The sequence below is a fragment of the Camelina sativa genome, chromosome 9 (genome assembly GCF_000633955.1).
Source record: "Camelina sativa cultivar DH55 chromosome 9, Cs, whole genome shotgun sequence".
NCBI classification, from domain to species: domain Eukaryota; kingdom Viridiplantae; phylum Streptophyta; class Magnoliopsida; order Brassicales; family Brassicaceae; genus Camelina; species Camelina sativa.
Genome location: NC_025693.1, coordinates 32,215,506 through 32,231,938, shown reverse-complemented (window position 1 = coordinate 32,231,938; position 16,433 = coordinate 32,215,506). Strand labels below are relative to the sequence as shown.

Sequence of the window (16,433 nt, the reverse complement as noted above, 5' to 3'; positions counted from 1 at the left end):
TACATATTGATGTGAGTGAGTCACTCATGTGACTGTTACACTAAACGGACGGCTCTGGTTTGTCCCATATGCTCGCTCTAGTGTAACAACGACACGTTGAACTTGAACCCCCATACTCATCTACTACACGTTGTGTTAAGACAGTCTTCTCACATATGAATTGGTAACAAATTGATGATTTTCAACGGCTATGGTTTTTACAAAAGGGTACAATATGAAATATCGAAAACAGCTTTTCATGTGTTATGTCGTGTGTAGGAAAGGGACGTTTTTTTTGTAACCATTTGCATGACTCAAAAGTAGATAAGCTTGATTGACGCTCAATGTGTTGTTACATAGCTATTTTGCTTTTCTATTGGATGAATTAAGAAAATTTACAGCCGCACAATTGTCACAACACCATCTTCTATAAATCAAAAAAGACCCTTTTAAGTTCATTTTTTTCCCAACAAACAAAACTCCTATCATGATAATTAGTGAGAACCATTTAACTTAAACTATGATATTATAAACCGGATTTGTCTGCGGATTGGCAACCGCTTTTGGTGGTATCTAATCCAAAGTATATATTGCAACTTCTAGATTAAAACCTTGCACCGTACCATAGTTTATCAAATGCATTTTGATTTTGATGGATTTAATTCGTTAATCAAACGGATCAACAGTTAACAGTTAACAAATGAATATTTCAGAATATTCACACTAGACCGCAAAAAGCAAAACCAAAACCGAATTGGATAACTCAATGTCATGTAAACGACTGTAGAGGACAAAAATGGAACGCAAATTCGATTTTAAGTTAACATAATAATCTCAAAACAGCATTCTAAATAACTCAATGGAGGTACAAAAGAAACCCAAGAAAAAGAACTATAAGAGCTCTGATGATTAAATGTATACATCAAAGGACAAAACCCGAGAGGAGACTGGAGAACCAAACCATCAAAAAGTCAAGCTTTTTAGGTGTTGGTGGCACGAGTGTAGATCTGCTGGCTCGAGTGAGCAGATACCATCCTGATCAAACCCTTAGCCATTAGCTCCCTTATTGCCCTCCTTGCTAGAGACCCATTAATCTGTATTTTGTTCCCCCCCCCAACAATTCAGACCATAACAATATCAGAGACTTAACATTCAAATCATGTGGGAGGAAGTAAACAACACCAAACCATACGTTTCAAAGAATGCAACAGTGATAGAAGTATTGCAACATACCCTCAGACGGTCAGAGAGAATCGATGGAGTAATGTGCTTGAACTTAGGTGCTTCAGTGAGAAGCTTGTCATAAGTGGCTTGATCAAACAAGACCATGTTGTTCACCTTCTCCTTTTGCTTTCCTTTGCTCCACTTCTGTTTTGGTTTAAACATAACATTCACAGGAAACAAAAAACAAAGATACACTTCAGCACAAAGATCATAAACAACGCAACACAAACACACAAAGCAAGACACTGATTACACAACCAAAGCTGAACTACACCATACTCTTACTAGAAATGAATCACAGACCCAAATCAGATAGATCAATCTCACATAAGACGAAACCTAAGTCAATTTCTCAGAACTCTAACCATAACTACACATTGATTAATTGAATCGTATAAAAATGGAGGAAACGAAACGAAACGAACCTTCTTCTTTTGCTTTCCACCTCCGGATTTAGCCGGCTTTGATGACGGCGGTGGAACCTTATCCTTCTTAGGCGCCTGGAAACACACAACATTTCAGATCAGATACTACAATCTCGCAAAGAGAAACAAGGCCACACAGATGATACAGAGACAGATAGAGGGAGAGTGAGTAAACCATGGTGGTGTTGACGGAGACGGAGTAACGATCGGCGGCGAGTAAGAGAGTAGAGAGACGAAGACGAGGTTCAAGGCGACGACAGTGAGAGCAAAGACCTGGTTTCTGTAGTTTATATATTAGGGTTTCTGAGTTCTCTGCGTTAACAGGCTCAAAAAAGCCCATTACGGTTTCATTAATAAACCCAAAATCTTAGTCGAGCCCAATTGAGCCCACTTTAATTACTAGAAACTTTTTTTTTTCTCTAACATAGGAAGACTATACAATTTTCTTTTTTTTTTGTGAAGGTAGGAAAGAAGACTATACATTGTTTAGTCATATGTATTCTTGATTGACATATTTATAGTATAGTCAAACAACGACAAATTAAAAAAAAAAAAAAAAAAATTATTCGAGTCCAAACAATTTGCGTATTTTTCATCTCTTTGACATAATCTTGAAGTAATAGCCTAATAGGTGAACATGAGTAGGGGTCTTTTCTTCTTTCAGTTCTTTGGTTACATAGCTTCTTTAATTCTCTCCTTGTGGGTGGTCTTCTTTTCTCTTCTGACCCTTTGGGTCATATCCTCACATTAACCTTAAATTGCGTCATTACTAAGAAATTTAGTCGAAAATGCAAACTCAAAAGTAAATACATCAGCAATAATAAACACAAAAACCATATAGAAACTTCGGTAGTATTCAATAGTCAACTATATCCTAAAACCGTAAGTAAAGAGAGGGAGAAAAATATATGAAAAACGTTGAAAATGATAATATATATATCTTATACAATTGAGTAAACTTACGATTATAGAATTCTTTTAACTTTCAATCTGCTTTAACTAACTTTTTTCTGTGTGTTCTACTTTCTATCTAATTGCAATTGCAAACGAATAGAAGAGATATTTATAGTTTGGGAGAATATCCAGATATTCCTTATCCTAAGCTCTATCATACTATAATATCTATCATACTCTAATATCTATAATATCTAAATCTTTAAAATGATTTTTTCCTTTTAGGCAACACCAAACTTATATTATAATAACTCAAAACTTCAAAAGTAATGATTAATAAACAATATATTTATCATGATGCATGCAACGTCGTAGATGATCAGCTGCTGATAATGCGTTCGCGATCGCAGTCGAACGTCTCACTTCACCTCCCCGGAAACATTTTGGTCGACTTCATGCATTCCTTAGCATCCACTTATGCATTTTCAAACTAGTTAGTTTAGTTTATTCCACGAAGCCACATCTTTCATCTTTGCATATAGTGATATAGTCATATAGAGTATAGTGTATATGTGAGTGGCCTAGTAATCTTCCGAGAAATTCTTACTAAATATATAATGGCATTGTTATACATTAGAAGACTGACCAGATATATTGAAAGGAGTTGCACGCAGAGGCAGAGGAGAACAACAAAGGCAGCGGAAGACCATGACAAATTTCTTTCCTCTTTACGAGCTAAGAGAGAACTCAAAGAACGACAAATGCAGCATTTTGTATGTCAAACTTTTTATGTGAATCCTTGTATTAAAAGAATTCGTAGGTAGAAGATAGAAGTAGACCCTTTATATGGATTTACCTTAACTTAATCCCATGATGGGCTTCACGTACGTCTATAATTAAATTTATCTTAGCGTTGGCCCAAACTTGTGTTACCTTTATATAAGGTTATAATCATTAGATTTGCAAGCCGACCTTAGCTCAGTTGGTAGAGCGGAAGACTGTAGTAGTTGCTGTAATCTTTAGGTCGCTGGTTCGATTCCGGCAGGTCGGATTTTTTTGGAACAAAGTTAAACAAATTTTTTTTTAATTCTTTTAAAAGGAAAGAGTACAGTACAGACTGACAGTACCTTGATAAATAAATAAGTGCAGCTTAATTAGTGACACTGAATCAGCATGCACTCACATGGGAGGGGAGGAAATAAATGTTATAAAATGCATGTAAAAGATGTACACTACGAATTTTAAACTAATCACCACAATCAACTTGAGAATTAATTATAGTATATTAGGATATACAAAAGCCAGGTATAAATTATGAAACTCAGATTCTGGTTCTTTTATAGATTTGCCACCATGAAAGGGGTCACACTAATTAATGAATAATATGATATTTTGATTTTGGCTATAAGGATACAGTATTTCTTCTTAGAATAACATATAAGAAGAATTTAATCAACTAATTTTATGAGTTAAGGTTTATATTATGTGTACAGTAAAGTGCCATAGTCTTTAAATCTAAGTTCAAATTATTATCAATGATAAAAGAAAACAGTTCACAGATTTTATTATTTTAAAGTCCCACATATACATTTTATGTTAAAGAAGTGTTCTCTTGAGCCCCATGAGGTCCAATGATCATTTCTCTATGTAAAAGGAACCATTATATTAAATTATCAATCAAATAACTTAAAAACGATTTCTGTTGTATTTATAGTTTCTAAAGTATTATATATGTATATTGGCGTGCTATTCCTTTCTAAAAAAACGAGATTTATTTATATTTGTGACAGTGAAAAACTTTTACTTTAATAGTTATGTTTTTTGAAGTGTTTAATCCAGATAAATTAGAGCTTTCAGAGAAAAAATGAATTTGATTTTTAATTTGGTTGATATAGTCTATTAGTATGATATGCGTATCCACCCCACTTAGATAAAAAATCTAAAACTATGACACAAATTAATGTGTACTACTACTGGAATTGAAACTGTAATAAAACCAATTTATATATAGTATAGTGTTAAACCAGAATATAACTTTACAGTTTACACGACTAGAAGTTATACAACAACTATAAATGACCATATCGATCGGTCTTTCACAAACGAGAATATGTGAATAAATGTTAGTTTCAGGTTCAGAAAACTTTTCGTTGACAATAACTCAAATTAAATTAGGATCTCTCGGTTGCTAATATGAAAATAAGTCGTAACTAAACAAATTTTGGATAAGTGTCTAAGAACACGTAGACTATAGATACTTCATAATTTGCATATTGTTTTTGATTGAAGCATCGAATGACACGTTACACTTATGAGCAATTATGAAGATGTCTTTTAAATAAAGAAAAAAAAAGAAGTGGGGCTTTAATTTTGTTCAAAGTGTATCCAATAACACAATTTGAAATTGAAATGAAACCACATATACATACTTTTTGGTTAGAAAGAGACAAGACATAAAGCAACACATTAACAAAGAGAAGTTGTGGAACTATAAGCCATTTCTCTCAATCTCTTAGTGAAGAAGTAATATGGTTTCTTCTATATATTAAATTATGAATTTAAAATATGGGTGAATTGGAGAAGTAAGCATGTTTTTGGGTGGAAAATAATATTTTAATTTTCGTTAATATGCGATTATAATAGTATACTTTATATCCCACAGACTACAGTACTATAATTTGGTACGATAGACAAACTTTGTAAACTAACTAATCATTCAAGTCCTAAAAACTTTTGCAATAAAGTTTATTTAAATATGGTGAAACGCATTATTTAAAGAGATTAATTCATTGTGATTGAAATCAAGAACATATTAAATGGACATATAAACCTAATGGCGTTCTGCTTTATGACGGGTAAAATAATTACAAATGGATGAAGATAGTGCATGAAGCTATTTTACCAATGAAACTTAATGAGAAATATCCCATAGACATACACAACGTATCTATCGAATTTGCACCTACCTATATAGAAAATTTTGAGTCATAAATTATAATGATCTGTGTTTGTGTATATGTTTTTCGTAATTAAATTATTTAATATTGTTGCCTATAATGTGACCACTTAGAGTTAATATGTATTCCTTTGCTTAATTTAAATGAAACTTTTCATTTAACTTAGAAGTATAAAAATAGTTTGTGTGGCATTGTTTGACAAGTGAGATAGTCTTTTTTTAGCTAACAACCCCTTTAGGAACTGCACACTTTCTAATTTCTATGATCAAATAGTATATATTCTAAGAAAGTAAGTATGTTACTTGTTTGATTGGCATACTATAAGACAGTGAACCAAAATTTTGAATCACCTACTAAAACTATAATTAATTAATTATACATTTACTTAATTTTTTTTTTTGTTTCAAACTCATTGTAGCTTCTAACCATCTAGTTTTTGTACGTAAATTACTTTTAATAAGTGAAAGAGCTTCTCCATGCATGTTTTAAACTTGTTCTTTGGATTATTTTAGAGTTTATATGTCAAAATTTATGAATATATTATGAAACAATACATCATTATGGACTGATTGTTTTTTTTACCAGTTTTATGATATAAGTTTTATATTTTATTTTTAAATAAACTTATTAAAATTGTAAATGCGAACAGAAAACGCAAAACAATACCATTTTGAGTTAAGTTCACAAATTTGCGTATAATTTCTTCAACAAAAATATTACTATATTATGAATTTATCTTCAATAACAAATAACGTAAATACAATCTAAGAACCATAACAAGGAAATGGAGTCAAATGGAAGTGTATATGACACAAACAAGACTATGATTTTTATTGGTTTTGCAGTTCAAAGAGATTAATTTACGGGTGAAAATTCATTAGTATTATTTTTCTTTTGCATATAAGAACAAAATAACTTTAATTTAATTGTAAAAAGAAAAAGAAATGGTTCCTTGAAAAAGAAAGCAAATGCACTAATAAGTGACCCTTTATAAATACTCAACATTGTAATGTTACATTTTCTCAAGCTAAAACAAAAAACACACAAGAACAAAGATAGAAAAACAGACTCACTCACTCTCATCTGTTTTCTCTACAACATCTTTGTTCCATCTTCAAAGACGATTTAAACCTGAATTTTCAAAACTCCACACTCCTTTTAACGCCAATGGATTCGCCTAGTACTCAAAAGACTAAACCAAGAAAGATGAAGGTTGTTGTGAAGAAGTGTCGGGCTCAAATACTCTTAGATTTGTTCTACAGGGTGATCGAGATAACTATAGTTATGGTAACTGTAGCCAAGCTTTGTTACCAACTAGTCATCACGTTCGAGGGCTCTGGTCTTGCGGGTTTACTCATCAACCGTCACCTTGCTTTCGTCTTAGGGAATGTGATAGTCATCGCTCTAGTCGCCAAGTGCGGTTTCTTTTTGAATCAAGAACCTGATGCTAGGAGAAACAGCAACGATTTTTACGACGAGTTTGTTCGGGAGAGCTCAAGAGGAGTTAGGAATTTAGAGACACAACTGGTATGCAGAGAAGCAGAGACCGTGGCAAAACAGAGCATTGAAGAAAACAGAGGAAAACAGAGCATCGAAGATAAGAAGAGACAAAGCAGAGCAAAACAGAGCATATCGGAGAAGAGGACGAAACAGAGCAATGAAGATAAGAGAGAGAAGCAGAAGAAGACTGAGAACAGTTCAAAACAGAACACCAGTGAGGAGGAGACAGAGAAGAAGGACATAACTGTGAAAAGACACAAAGAGATCATTGCTCAAAATCAAGAAAGCCCGAGGAAGAGTTACGAAAGGAGTCAGTCCGAGAATCTCGAGGGCTCAAAGAAGATTACATGTGGAAAACTGAAGAGATCGGAGACGGAGAGATCTGCTGATGTACTTGAATCCGACGATGAACTCCGATACAAGATTGAGTCTTTCATTGCGAGACAGAGGAGGAACCAAAAGGATGAAGAGTTTTGTATTATCTAAAAAAATACTAAAAAAAAAAAAGCAAAGAAAAAGAAAGAAAAACTTAAAAGTTTATGCAAAGCATTCACATATGTTTGTGAGTGTTTTTTTGTATATATATACGGGCAAAAATATTTCAAAGCCCGAGCATAACAATGTTGTTTTTTAGCTTTTCTTTGTATAATTTTGTTCATCTTATATAAATTATGAAGTACTATAAAAGCTTTCTGTAATGTTGTTGTTATGATAAGCAATGAGAGTACAAGTAGAGTCACATCCTCAAGAGTTCCAAATCAGAAGCCTCAAAGTTATCGATCTTCTTTTTCTCAGGGTTGATTTTCAAAATCTGTTTTTTTTTTACCATTAAGATAGAAAAAAAATGTGAATTTTGTTTCCTGAAATGAACAAAACAGAGGTAATATATTGAACAAGGTTAGTATAGTACTACTGACCGGGAAAGGTGTTGGGGAGATTTGAAGTTGTATTTGTATAGCCATGACGTGAGCTTTATTAACACGGGCTTGTCCAATCACATGGATGAAATCACCAGCTACAAGGTCTGTCAAAACACAAGAAACATGAGCTAATGGTTCAAGTCTATTAGTCATCAAGACTCAAGATCTAATAAAATGTATACATACCGCAAACATGAGCGATGATGCATGTCAAGAGAGAGTATGCGGCGATGCTGAAAGGAACCCCGAGGCTCGCTTCGGTTGAGTTTTGGTAGATTTGACAGGAAAGCTCACCATTCGCCACATAGAACTGGTAGAAACAACCAAAAAACCATTTTCAGTTTTTATACAAAACTATACTCTTAAATGATATAAAATAGAAATGTAACAAGTTTTAAGATGAGACCAAAACAGATGAAATGTGTGCTAACCTGTGCGACTGTCTCGCAAGGAGATACCGACAACTTGCAATCTAAGGGATTATAAGTTGAAAGCATGATCTTTTGATTTTGGGGATTGTTCTTTATCTTGTTTATAACATCAGAGAGCTGATTGAATTCTTTGCTGGTAAATGTAAAAACCAATCAGCCAAAGTAATCAAAAATATGAAGTTATGAACAATCATCAAAAGAAGAGGATATTACAAACCTAGCATCAGACCTTGTCCAGTGGAGTGGGTGGTCTCCATCTTCTTCTGTGGCATTCAGTCCGACACTGGAACACAAACATCAGTGTGAGTCTGGTTTCACTACTACAACTACTTTCTAAATCCTCAATACTATGCTTGCCTTTCAAGATATTCTTTAGCCTCCTCGCCATCCCATATATTACTACCCTTTTCCTGAAAGAACATTATGGGATATAATATGTTTCACTCTCAGTTCTTTATAAATATTGCAACAAAGAAAACATAATCTTGAACACAAGGAGTTTGAGCATGATCCTTGTCTTTGGTTGTGTAGTTAGCACAGAGGTCTCTCTTTTGGTATCACCTTATGAATGGTTGAACCACTGATGAGTTGTAGGGTTTCCTCAACAACGCCTAGCCAGAACACTTTCTGCAAGACAACGGATTAATAGATAGACGAAATCAATCACTATAATCATCTAAATTAAGTTGGCTTCCTTGATAGAAGTTGTGACTTAAAAGAAGATGATGAGAAGACATGCCTTGGTTGTGAGAAGCGGAAAAGTCTTGCGCAGGTTGAACCGCATCTGTAAATGAACCAAGACAGGAAACCAATGTGTAAGCTCAGTTAAAGGAGAAAGACACTAACAAAGATGAAGCAAAGCTCACCTGACAGCCAAATGTAGAAAGAGTGTTGTTGTCATTCATGTCCCCACTAGATATAATGTTTTGAACAAGATTCAAGTAACCAAACTCCTCATGCCTCTCGAAAACCATCTTAGGCAAGAACGAGTACTGTTTCAAATCTGACCCAGCAACACTTTTCTTTTCACCAGAACCAGGATCTTTTCTTCGGACATAAGTGTTGAAACTATACCGGATTCCATTTTCCAAAATTGGAAATGATGAGTACCACGGATGGTATAGAGAAGTATCCACCCTCGGTGCAAATGCATCGCATGGTACACTTATATCAATTTCGGTTAGGTTGATAGCATCACAGCCGGATGCATTCATATAGTTCCTATAGAGAGAAACCACCAGACAAATCAGCAGAAAGAGCCAAAATCATGACATGTTACTAAACTTCAATAATATAACTTTTAAGGCCCCAAAAGAACTTACCATCAATCACATTCACATCTAGACATCAAACCTTAAATTCTAAAGTCTCAACTGTTACTAGAAAAAGAACAAGAGCCAATAATGTGGAAAGAGGATGATGCAAATTAACCTTAACAACTCGCCGCCTCCTATGACAAAGACCGTCTCAATGGACAAAGAATATGGTGCGGTGGCTAGAAGCTCAAGAGCCGATTCCATGCTACTACACACCAATACATTCTCATCAGTAGCAATGTCGAGACAGGTAGACTTTGTCAGAACAATGTTGAGCCGACCAGGAAGGGGACGATGCTCGAGAGGAGTAGAATCCCATGATTTTCTACCCATAATAGTCGCATTCCTCTTCTTTGGATCTGATGTCCTAGTTGTTACACGTTGAAAAAATTCATATTCGAAAGGTAGATCCCAAGGAAGTTTCATGTCCATACCAAGACCCATGTCTCTAGTCGCTGCTATAACGACTTGGTAACTCCTTCTAGTAATTGAAGAAACTGTGCTTTGGGCATTGTTACACAATGCTTCTTCACCAATAGCCATATGCTGAAACTTCAAAATCCAATGAGAAGATGAAAAGACACCAAACTGGGAAAAATGGAATGAGAAGATGAGATCAAAGATCTAAAAAGATTAATGAACCTTGGATGGATCAAAATCTGGAAATAAACTATAATAGTCAACGCATAGGAAGAAGAAAAACAAATGAATCTGATTTATCTCCCTTAAACAAGAGTACAATATCTTCTAAGCTTGTGTTTTTCTATATATTAGAAACAACTTGAACATTTTTTTTTACCCCAAAAACAAATAACAACTTGAGTAAGAAGAAACATTCTCTCAAGTCTCTCAAGGAATTTCAAATTTTAAATTAATAAACAAAGCCAAAATCCATCTAGAACAAGATTAAAAACTGAATTATCAATGTATAGTGGTTCAAATCTCACTATAAAGTAAATGTAAAAGGTGGTCCAAATATATCATTTTTTAAAAAAAAATTTGCCGGTCTTTAAATATAAAACCAAAATTTTGATTGATGAACTGTAATTTTATGGAGTCACAAGTGGATCCTACTACATGGATTTTCCTTCTTCTATTATTTTATTGTATGTATGACTCTTTTTCCGGTAAAATCCAAAACATCAAACATGAAACATCGAAAGTAATGAGCTTTGTCTCTTTCCTACAAGTAGTAGAGTAGACGGTGCCAGAGAAGTCAATCTCCGCCGCCGTAGGCCGTAGCCATTGGAATCGCCGTATTAGTAGTAAATAATAATGTTTGTTGAGCTATTTGATACTTACATGGGCCTTAACTAGGCCCGAAAATTTTAAAATACTTAAAAAAGCATGAGTCCAAGATAGTCGATCACATTTTAGGCCCAAATTGGTTCAATAACATAAGTATTTAACTTTGATTAGAGTTAGTTGATCTGCTTCTTTTTCTTTATCAAAGTTAACTTTTCTTAATTCTTATAATTTCTTTTCCTCCAACTAAGAAATTTTAGTACAATACTCATTCATGTCTCATAAATTCATAATATAAGATGTTTTCAATTTTTTTTTTTTTTTTTAATTTATAAGATATTTACAAACTTTTATACATATTTATAGTGTTGTCTGATATTTTTAACTCTTTTAAAAATTTAAACTTTACAGTCTGTTTTTAATGATTGGTTGAATTATGCTTTTAACTAATTAAAATAATTTCTTAACTGCTGTCAACAGAAATAAAAAAATCTTTATTTTTGCGTTTTTATCTAAAATATTTTTTTGTTTTAAAAATACTAGTATTAGTTTTATAATTAATGTGAATATTATAAAGTCAATTAATGGGAGCTGGAAGCTTGGGCTCAGTCATGATGATGGCCGGTCGGTCCAAATTAACAAGATTTTAAATACAGTTTATTGTTTTTTGCTGGATGAAGTAAATGATATCTGTTTAATGTGATCAGTTTGCTTAATTTATTTGGGGAAAGCGCCATCAGCCATGCCGTTCATAGTTATTATGTTGTCGGAAATTATGAAGAACCAGCTCCTCCTCCTTATGATTATTATCTTTTCTATATAGTTAAGAAGAATCAATACAGCATGATTCTATTTCGTGATCGTATACACTTTTTGTTTTATGTTTTTAATCTCATATACAGATGTATAAAATTATTATTCTTATTAAATTATTGTTAATTGCATCATACAACATATCAACAAACAATCTATTCTTTGTCTAGTTAAAAGAAAAAAAATCCTGAACTTCCAAATCACAGTTTTTTTTTTCTTTTTTTTTGCCATCAAATTTTTTTGTTTGTTTCTTATTAATTGAAGTGTTGTAGTATTTATAGTTAGATGTTTTTAATAAGGACTACAAGTTAGTTAATTAACTCAAAAATATATATTTTTTTTCAATCTAACATTAATCAAAATAAAACTCCTTGATTGGTTGCCCAAACTGAAAGATAGTTGTTTACAAAAAACGTTTCTGACAAAAATATATGTTGCGAGTAAAACAGACTAATCAGTCAACAGTTTACTTCACTCTATTTTAAAAACAACCATAATCTACCATAAACAAAATTTATTTATAAATAAAATCAGTATACAACAATTTTTTTCTATTTTTTTTCCGCATAACTACAAATTAAAATTCATAAATAATAAGGGTTCAAATGATAACAGCTGTTGGACTGGATAAATCGGTCTATTAATTTGATCGCTTTTTATTTACCATACATCAAATATAGTTCTTAGTGATACAGTGCAAAAAAAATAAAAAGAGAATTGCCGCAGAGCAACTAAATATCGCTTTTACATACAGATAAAGTTGGTACATAATTATTTAGTCCCAATTTTGTACACCCTAACCGTTGTAACCATTCAAACCAGCAGTCCAAACTAATTTTTCTACTCCAACCACCGTGGCCATTCTAACCCAAAAGATTTCAGTTTGCTGACATAAATGGCAAAGCGCTCTTAAAAATACAAAAAGATATCTCACCAGAAAAACGGCAAAGGGGCACGCGCCTTTCTTCTCCCCCCTATAAAAATGATTTTTTTTAAGAAATTTTTTTTTCTCTCTGTTTCTACTCTTGTCTCTTACAAATCACCACAATGTACTCCTCCTCCATTTATACTCATCATAATAATAAAAAAGGTCAAACCTTTTTCAGAAACCCTTTTATTGGATTAAGCTAAAACTCTCTCTCTCTCTCTCTTGTTAGATTTGGTTCTCGTCAGAGATTTCGCGTGCTAAATCTGGAGCCGTCCTTTATTTGGGGGAGGGTAAAGATTGAGAGAGACTATATACACCTCTCTTTCTCTCTTCTTTCCCCTTTCCTTAGCTTTTTTTTGGAGCCTGAATAGGTAACAAGAACCCATCTTTTTTATATTTTCTTTCTCATTTGTTTCTATCCAACTTCATTCGCTAAATGTTTGATTTTTCCGATTGTTTCCAACCTCCCTGATTATTTTTTTATCATCATCTGTTTCATCTTACAACCAAAACAAAAATATGTGGGTTTGATTTTGTTCTTTTTTCCCATCATGATGTTGTTGTTTTCAGATGATTATAATGCATTGAACCCTGTTTGATCAAATGTCTAAACGAGAGTTCTTCTTTCTTTGATTGATTGTTTCCCAAGGAACAAAAATATTTAAATTAGATTTTGTGTTTGCTTTATGTGACCGCAGAGAAAAGCTTCAAAATCATGACGGATACCATGTCTGCTCATATGGATCGTAATAATAAGCTTGGTAAGGGTTCTATGGAGGAGAGAGATATATCTTTTCAGGGCAAAGGTTCTGAGGTTTTTTTTTTTATGTTTTTGCAGATACTGAGGGTTCAGAGGATGAAAAGAAGACAAAGCTTTGTTCCCTTAAGAAGAAAGCTATCAATGCCTCCAACAAATTCAAACACTCTTTCACCAAGAGAACTCGAAGGAACAGCCGTGTTATGTCTCTCTCCATCGTTGACGACATTGATCTTGAAGAGCTTCAAGCTGTTGACGCTTTCCGTCAGGCTCTTATCTTAGACGAGCTTCTTCCTTCCAAACACGATGACCATCACATGATGCTTAGGTTTCTCAGGGCTAGAAAGTGTGATATCGAGAAAGCTAAGCAAATGTGGTCTGATATGATTCATTGGAGGAAAGAGTTTGGTGTTGACACTATCATGGAGGTGAACAAAATAGATCATTCATCTTCTTTCTTTGTCTTCTGCTTTTTAGTTTAAGTCTGATTCTTTCTTTCTTCTTTCAAAGGACTTTGATTTCAAGGAAATTGATGAAGTCCTCAAGTACTATCCTCAAGGTTACCATGGCGTTGACAAAGACGGAAGGCCTGTTTACATTGAGAGGCTAGGCCAAGTGGATGCCACAAAGCTCATGCAAGTCACTACCATCGATAGGTATGTCAAGTACCATGTGAGGGAGTTTGAGAAGACTTTCAATATCAAATTACCAGCTTGTTCCATTGCTGCCAAGAAGCATATTGATCAGAGCACCACCATCTTGGATGTGCAAGGCGTGGTATGCTCTCTTGCCACGTTTCTTTCGGTTCATAAATCAAAGAAAGAGACAGAATTGAGTGCATGATGATTTTGTTTTTTTATTTTGGTTTCCCTAGGGGTTGAAGAGCTTCAGTAAGGCTGCAAGGGATCTTCTTCAGCGTATCCAGAAGATCGATAGTGATAACTACCCTGAGGTTACTATGATGTTTCATAATGATTTTGACCTAGTTTGTTATCACTATCAACTCAAGACAGTACTGAATTGTTTTGTGTTTATGGATCATATAGACATTGAACCGTATGTTCATTATCAACGCTGGTTCTGGATTCAGGCTTCTGTGGAGCACTGTGAAATCTTTCCTTGACCCAAAGACCACCGCCAAGATTCACGTAAGCTTTTTTTTTTCGTATTGTGCCACTCCAAAGATCCTAATTTTTAAGGTCTATTGTTATGGAAGTTTCATGTCCCTCATGTACAGGTTCTTGGCAACAAATACCAAAGCAAGCTGCTTGAGATTATCGACTCCAAGTAAGAGAGAAACAGAGCTCCACAACTCTGTATTTTAGCCACAAATTCATAATCTAAAGACTATCTATTCTTTTTTCTTTTTTTTTTTGTGTGCATAGTGAACTTCCAGAGTTCTTGGGTGGTAACTGCACTTGCACAGACAAAGGTGGGTGCATGCGTTCAGACAAAGGTCCATGGAACGACCCTGACATCTTCAAGGTATACTTTATAAAGTCATAGAGAATCTTTGAAACCCCGTTAAACGAAACGATGGACTGAGAAGCTGAATCTTAAACTATATACAGATGGTTCAGAACGGAGGAGGTAAGTGCCCAAGGAAGACATTGGCTAACATTGAAGAGAAGACAATCTCAGTGGACGAGAACACAACAATGGTAAACAAAAACTCAATAAGTATATTGATCTTTGTAATTCAAAATCATAGATAAAAAAACTAACCTTTCTCTTTTTTTTTTTTTGTTTGCTTGAAACATTGAAGAAATGTGATTCCGTTGAGGTGAGTTTTGTTTCTCTCATTGTCTAAAAAGATTACATCTTTAGCTCTCTAAATTTTGTAGTGTTGAACTGATTTAAAAAATCCTATTTGCAGAAGAACAAATTGGATGTAGAGAACGCGAAATTATTACCAATTGTTGAGAAAGCTGTAAATGCTACTACTTGGCCTGCAAATCTCCACAAGTCAAACTTTCCTGAACCTGAAGGTACACTACACAAAAACATTGATTCTAAATTAAACATTTGTTTTGGTACTATACCATTTATTCGTGTTTTCATGTTTTGAAAACATGATTCTGTTATATTTTGAAAAGTGTTTCCGTTATTTTACTATACCGCTACACTCTTCAACTAAACATACCACTACTTTACCTATATCTGTTTTCGCTTTCGAAGATATATACTCTGCCGTGAAGCCATCGCAGAGGAGGGGAGGAGAAGGATATTTGTTCGGCGGGGTGATGTCTCTGATGATGGGGTTAATGACAGTGGTGAGGCTAACGAAGAACATGCCAAGGAAGCTCACTGAGGCAGCCATTTACGGCGGTAACGGGGAGAAAACAGAGACTACAATGATGTCAAGCCAAGAGTATATGTCGATGGTGAAGAGAATGGCTGAGCTGGAGGAGAAATGCAGGTCTTTGGACAACCAGCCTGCGTCTTTCTCGCCTGAGAAAGAACAGATCCTCACCGCCGCTCTCAGCCGCGTCGACGAGCTTGAGGTTCAGTTGGCTCAGACCAAAAAGGTACGGTTCAAGAGCCTCCATAACTAGCTTTATCATACCTCAAAATTCTTTTAACATAAATAACTTAAGAGATCATTTGGTTAAATATATCAGACACTGGACGAAGCCATGGCTACGCAGCATGAGATAATGGCTTATATCGAGAAGAAGAAAAAGAAGAAGAAGGTAACAAAACAAACTACACATTTAAAACATACTCTTCGTCAAAGACTATTCAAATTTGAGATTACTTATATTTATACTTTTCTTTGGTTTTGTTTTCAGTTCTTTGGATTCTGAAAGACTTGATGATGCCTCAAGACTTTTGAAGAAACCTGGAAATATATAAATCCATATTTATTATATATATATACAAATATAAATATATCCGTGAAGAGTATATAAAGATGATAAAAAAAAATGTGGAGATATGCTTTCTGTAAATGTTTTGTTGTTTTGTCTCTTGGAAAAATCTGAAAGCTTATGTTTTTACCACTCATCATTCTTTCACACCTAATTGTAACTACTAAAAAACAA

General features: G+C 34.0%; 4 protein-coding genes and 1 non-coding gene across 7 annotated transcripts; 3 read left to right on the top strand and 2 right to left on the bottom strand.

Moving 5' to 3' along the window:
- LOC104713609 (40S ribosomal protein S25-2-like) lies at window positions 716–1,898 on the bottom strand. The gene is made up of 4 exons (XM_010430777.2): window positions 1,804–1,898; window positions 1,629–1,703; window positions 1,213–1,347; window positions 716–1,073 (listed from the first exon to the last, which is right to left on the bottom strand). The coding sequence occupies exons 1-4, from the start codon at window positions 1,804–1,806 to the stop codon at window positions 960–962; spliced, it is 327 nt and encodes a 108-aa protein (XP_010429079.1). The 5' UTR covers window positions 1,807–1,898; the 3' UTR covers window positions 716–959.
- On the top strand, window positions 3,490–3,573 carry TRNAY-GUA. The gene is given in 2 exon segments: window positions 3,490–3,526; window positions 3,538–3,573. It is a non-coding gene; the product is annotated as a tRNA-Tyr (tRNA).
- On the top strand, window positions 6,487–7,677 carry LOC104713607 (DNA ligase 1-like). Its single transcript, XM_010430773.1, has one exon. The coding sequence runs from the start codon at window positions 6,647–6,649 to the stop codon at window positions 7,463–7,465; it is 819 nt and encodes a 272-aa protein (XP_010429075.1). The 5' UTR covers window positions 6,487–6,646; the 3' UTR covers window positions 7,466–7,677.
- LOC104713608 (bifunctional dihydrofolate reductase-thymidylate synthase 1-like) lies at window positions 7,698–10,419 on the bottom strand. Of its 2 annotated transcripts, none has more exons than XM_010430775.2 (10): window positions 9,762–10,419; window positions 9,197–9,551; window positions 9,070–9,114; window positions 8,892–8,957; window positions 8,688–8,740; window positions 8,560–8,613; window positions 8,331–8,463; window positions 8,086–8,209; window positions 7,897–8,003; window positions 7,698–7,790 (listed from the first exon to the last, which is right to left on the bottom strand). In XM_010430775.2, the coding sequence occupies exons 1-10, from the start codon at window positions 10,187–10,189 to the stop codon at window positions 7,716–7,718; spliced, it is 1,440 nt and encodes a 479-aa protein (XP_010429077.1). In that variant the 5' UTR covers window positions 10,190–10,419; the 3' UTR covers window positions 7,698–7,715. The 2 variants fall into 2 exon arrangements, with proteins under 2 accessions (XP_010429077.1, XP_010429076.1); XM_010430774.2 differs by having other exon boundaries at window positions 8,548–8,613; window positions 9,762–10,417.
- Window positions 12,748–16,425, top strand: LOC104713603 (phosphatidylinositol/phosphatidylcholine transfer protein SFH3-like). 2 transcript variants are annotated; one of them, XM_010430769.2, is made up of 14 exons: window positions 12,749–13,003; window positions 13,331–13,393; window positions 13,471–13,817; window positions 13,900–14,166; window positions 14,264–14,341; window positions 14,436–14,537; window positions 14,627–14,676; window positions 14,775–14,874; window positions 14,961–15,050; window positions 15,155–15,172; window positions 15,266–15,377; window positions 15,568–15,917; window positions 16,011–16,082; window positions 16,182–16,425. In XM_010430769.2, exons 2-14 carry the CDS (start codon window positions 13,348–13,350, stop codon window positions 16,194–16,196), a joined length of 1,647 nt encoding a protein of 548 aa, XP_010429071.1. In that variant the 5' UTR covers window positions 12,749–13,003; window positions 13,331–13,347; the 3' UTR covers window positions 16,197–16,425. The 2 variants fall into 2 exon arrangements, with proteins under 2 accessions (XP_019085072.1, XP_010429071.1); XM_019229527.1 differs by lacking the exon at window positions 15,155–15,172 and having other exon boundaries at window positions 12,748–13,003.

Excerpts from the sequence above, each read along its gene's own strand:
- LOC104713607 (XM_010430773.1), top strand. The coding sequence starts at position 6,647 with ATGGATTCGCCTAGTACTCAAAAGACTAAACCAAGAAAGATGAAGGTT.
- LOC104713608 (XM_010430774.2), bottom strand. The coding sequence starts at position 10,189 with ATGGCTATTGGTGAAGAAGCATTGTGTAACAATGCCCAAAGCACAGTT. Across the intron at positions 8,741-8,891 it reads GTGGTTCAACCATTCATAAG|GAAAAGGGTAGTAATATATG; the intron begins GTGATACCAAAA and ends ATGTTCTTTCAG. Across the intron at positions 8,210-8,330 it reads CTTGCGAGACAGTCGCACAG|TTCTATGTGGCGAATGGTGA; the intron begins GTTAGCACACAT and ends TGTTTCTACCAG.
- LOC104713603 (XM_010430769.2), top strand. The coding sequence starts at position 13,348 with ATGACGGATACCATGTCTGCTCATATGGATCGTAATAATAAGCTTG. Across the intron at positions 13,394-13,470 it reads GGATCGTAATAATAAGCTTG|ATACTGAGGGTTCAGAGGAT; the intron begins GTAAGGGTTCTA and ends ATGTTTTTGCAG. Across the intron at positions 14,167-14,263 it reads TCTTGGATGTGCAAGGCGTG|GGGTTGAAGAGCTTCAGTAA; the intron begins GTATGCTCTCTT and ends TGGTTTCCCTAG.
- LOC104713609 (XM_010430777.2), bottom strand. Across the intron at positions 1,348-1,628 it reads GTGGAAAGCAAAAGAAGAAG|AAGTGGAGCAAAGGAAAGCA; the intron begins GTTCGTTTCGTT and ends AAACCAAAACAG. Across the intron at positions 1,074-1,212 it reads TTCTCTCTGACCGTCTGAGG|ATTAATGGGTCTCTAGCAAG; the intron begins GTATGTTGCAAT and ends AACAAAATACAG.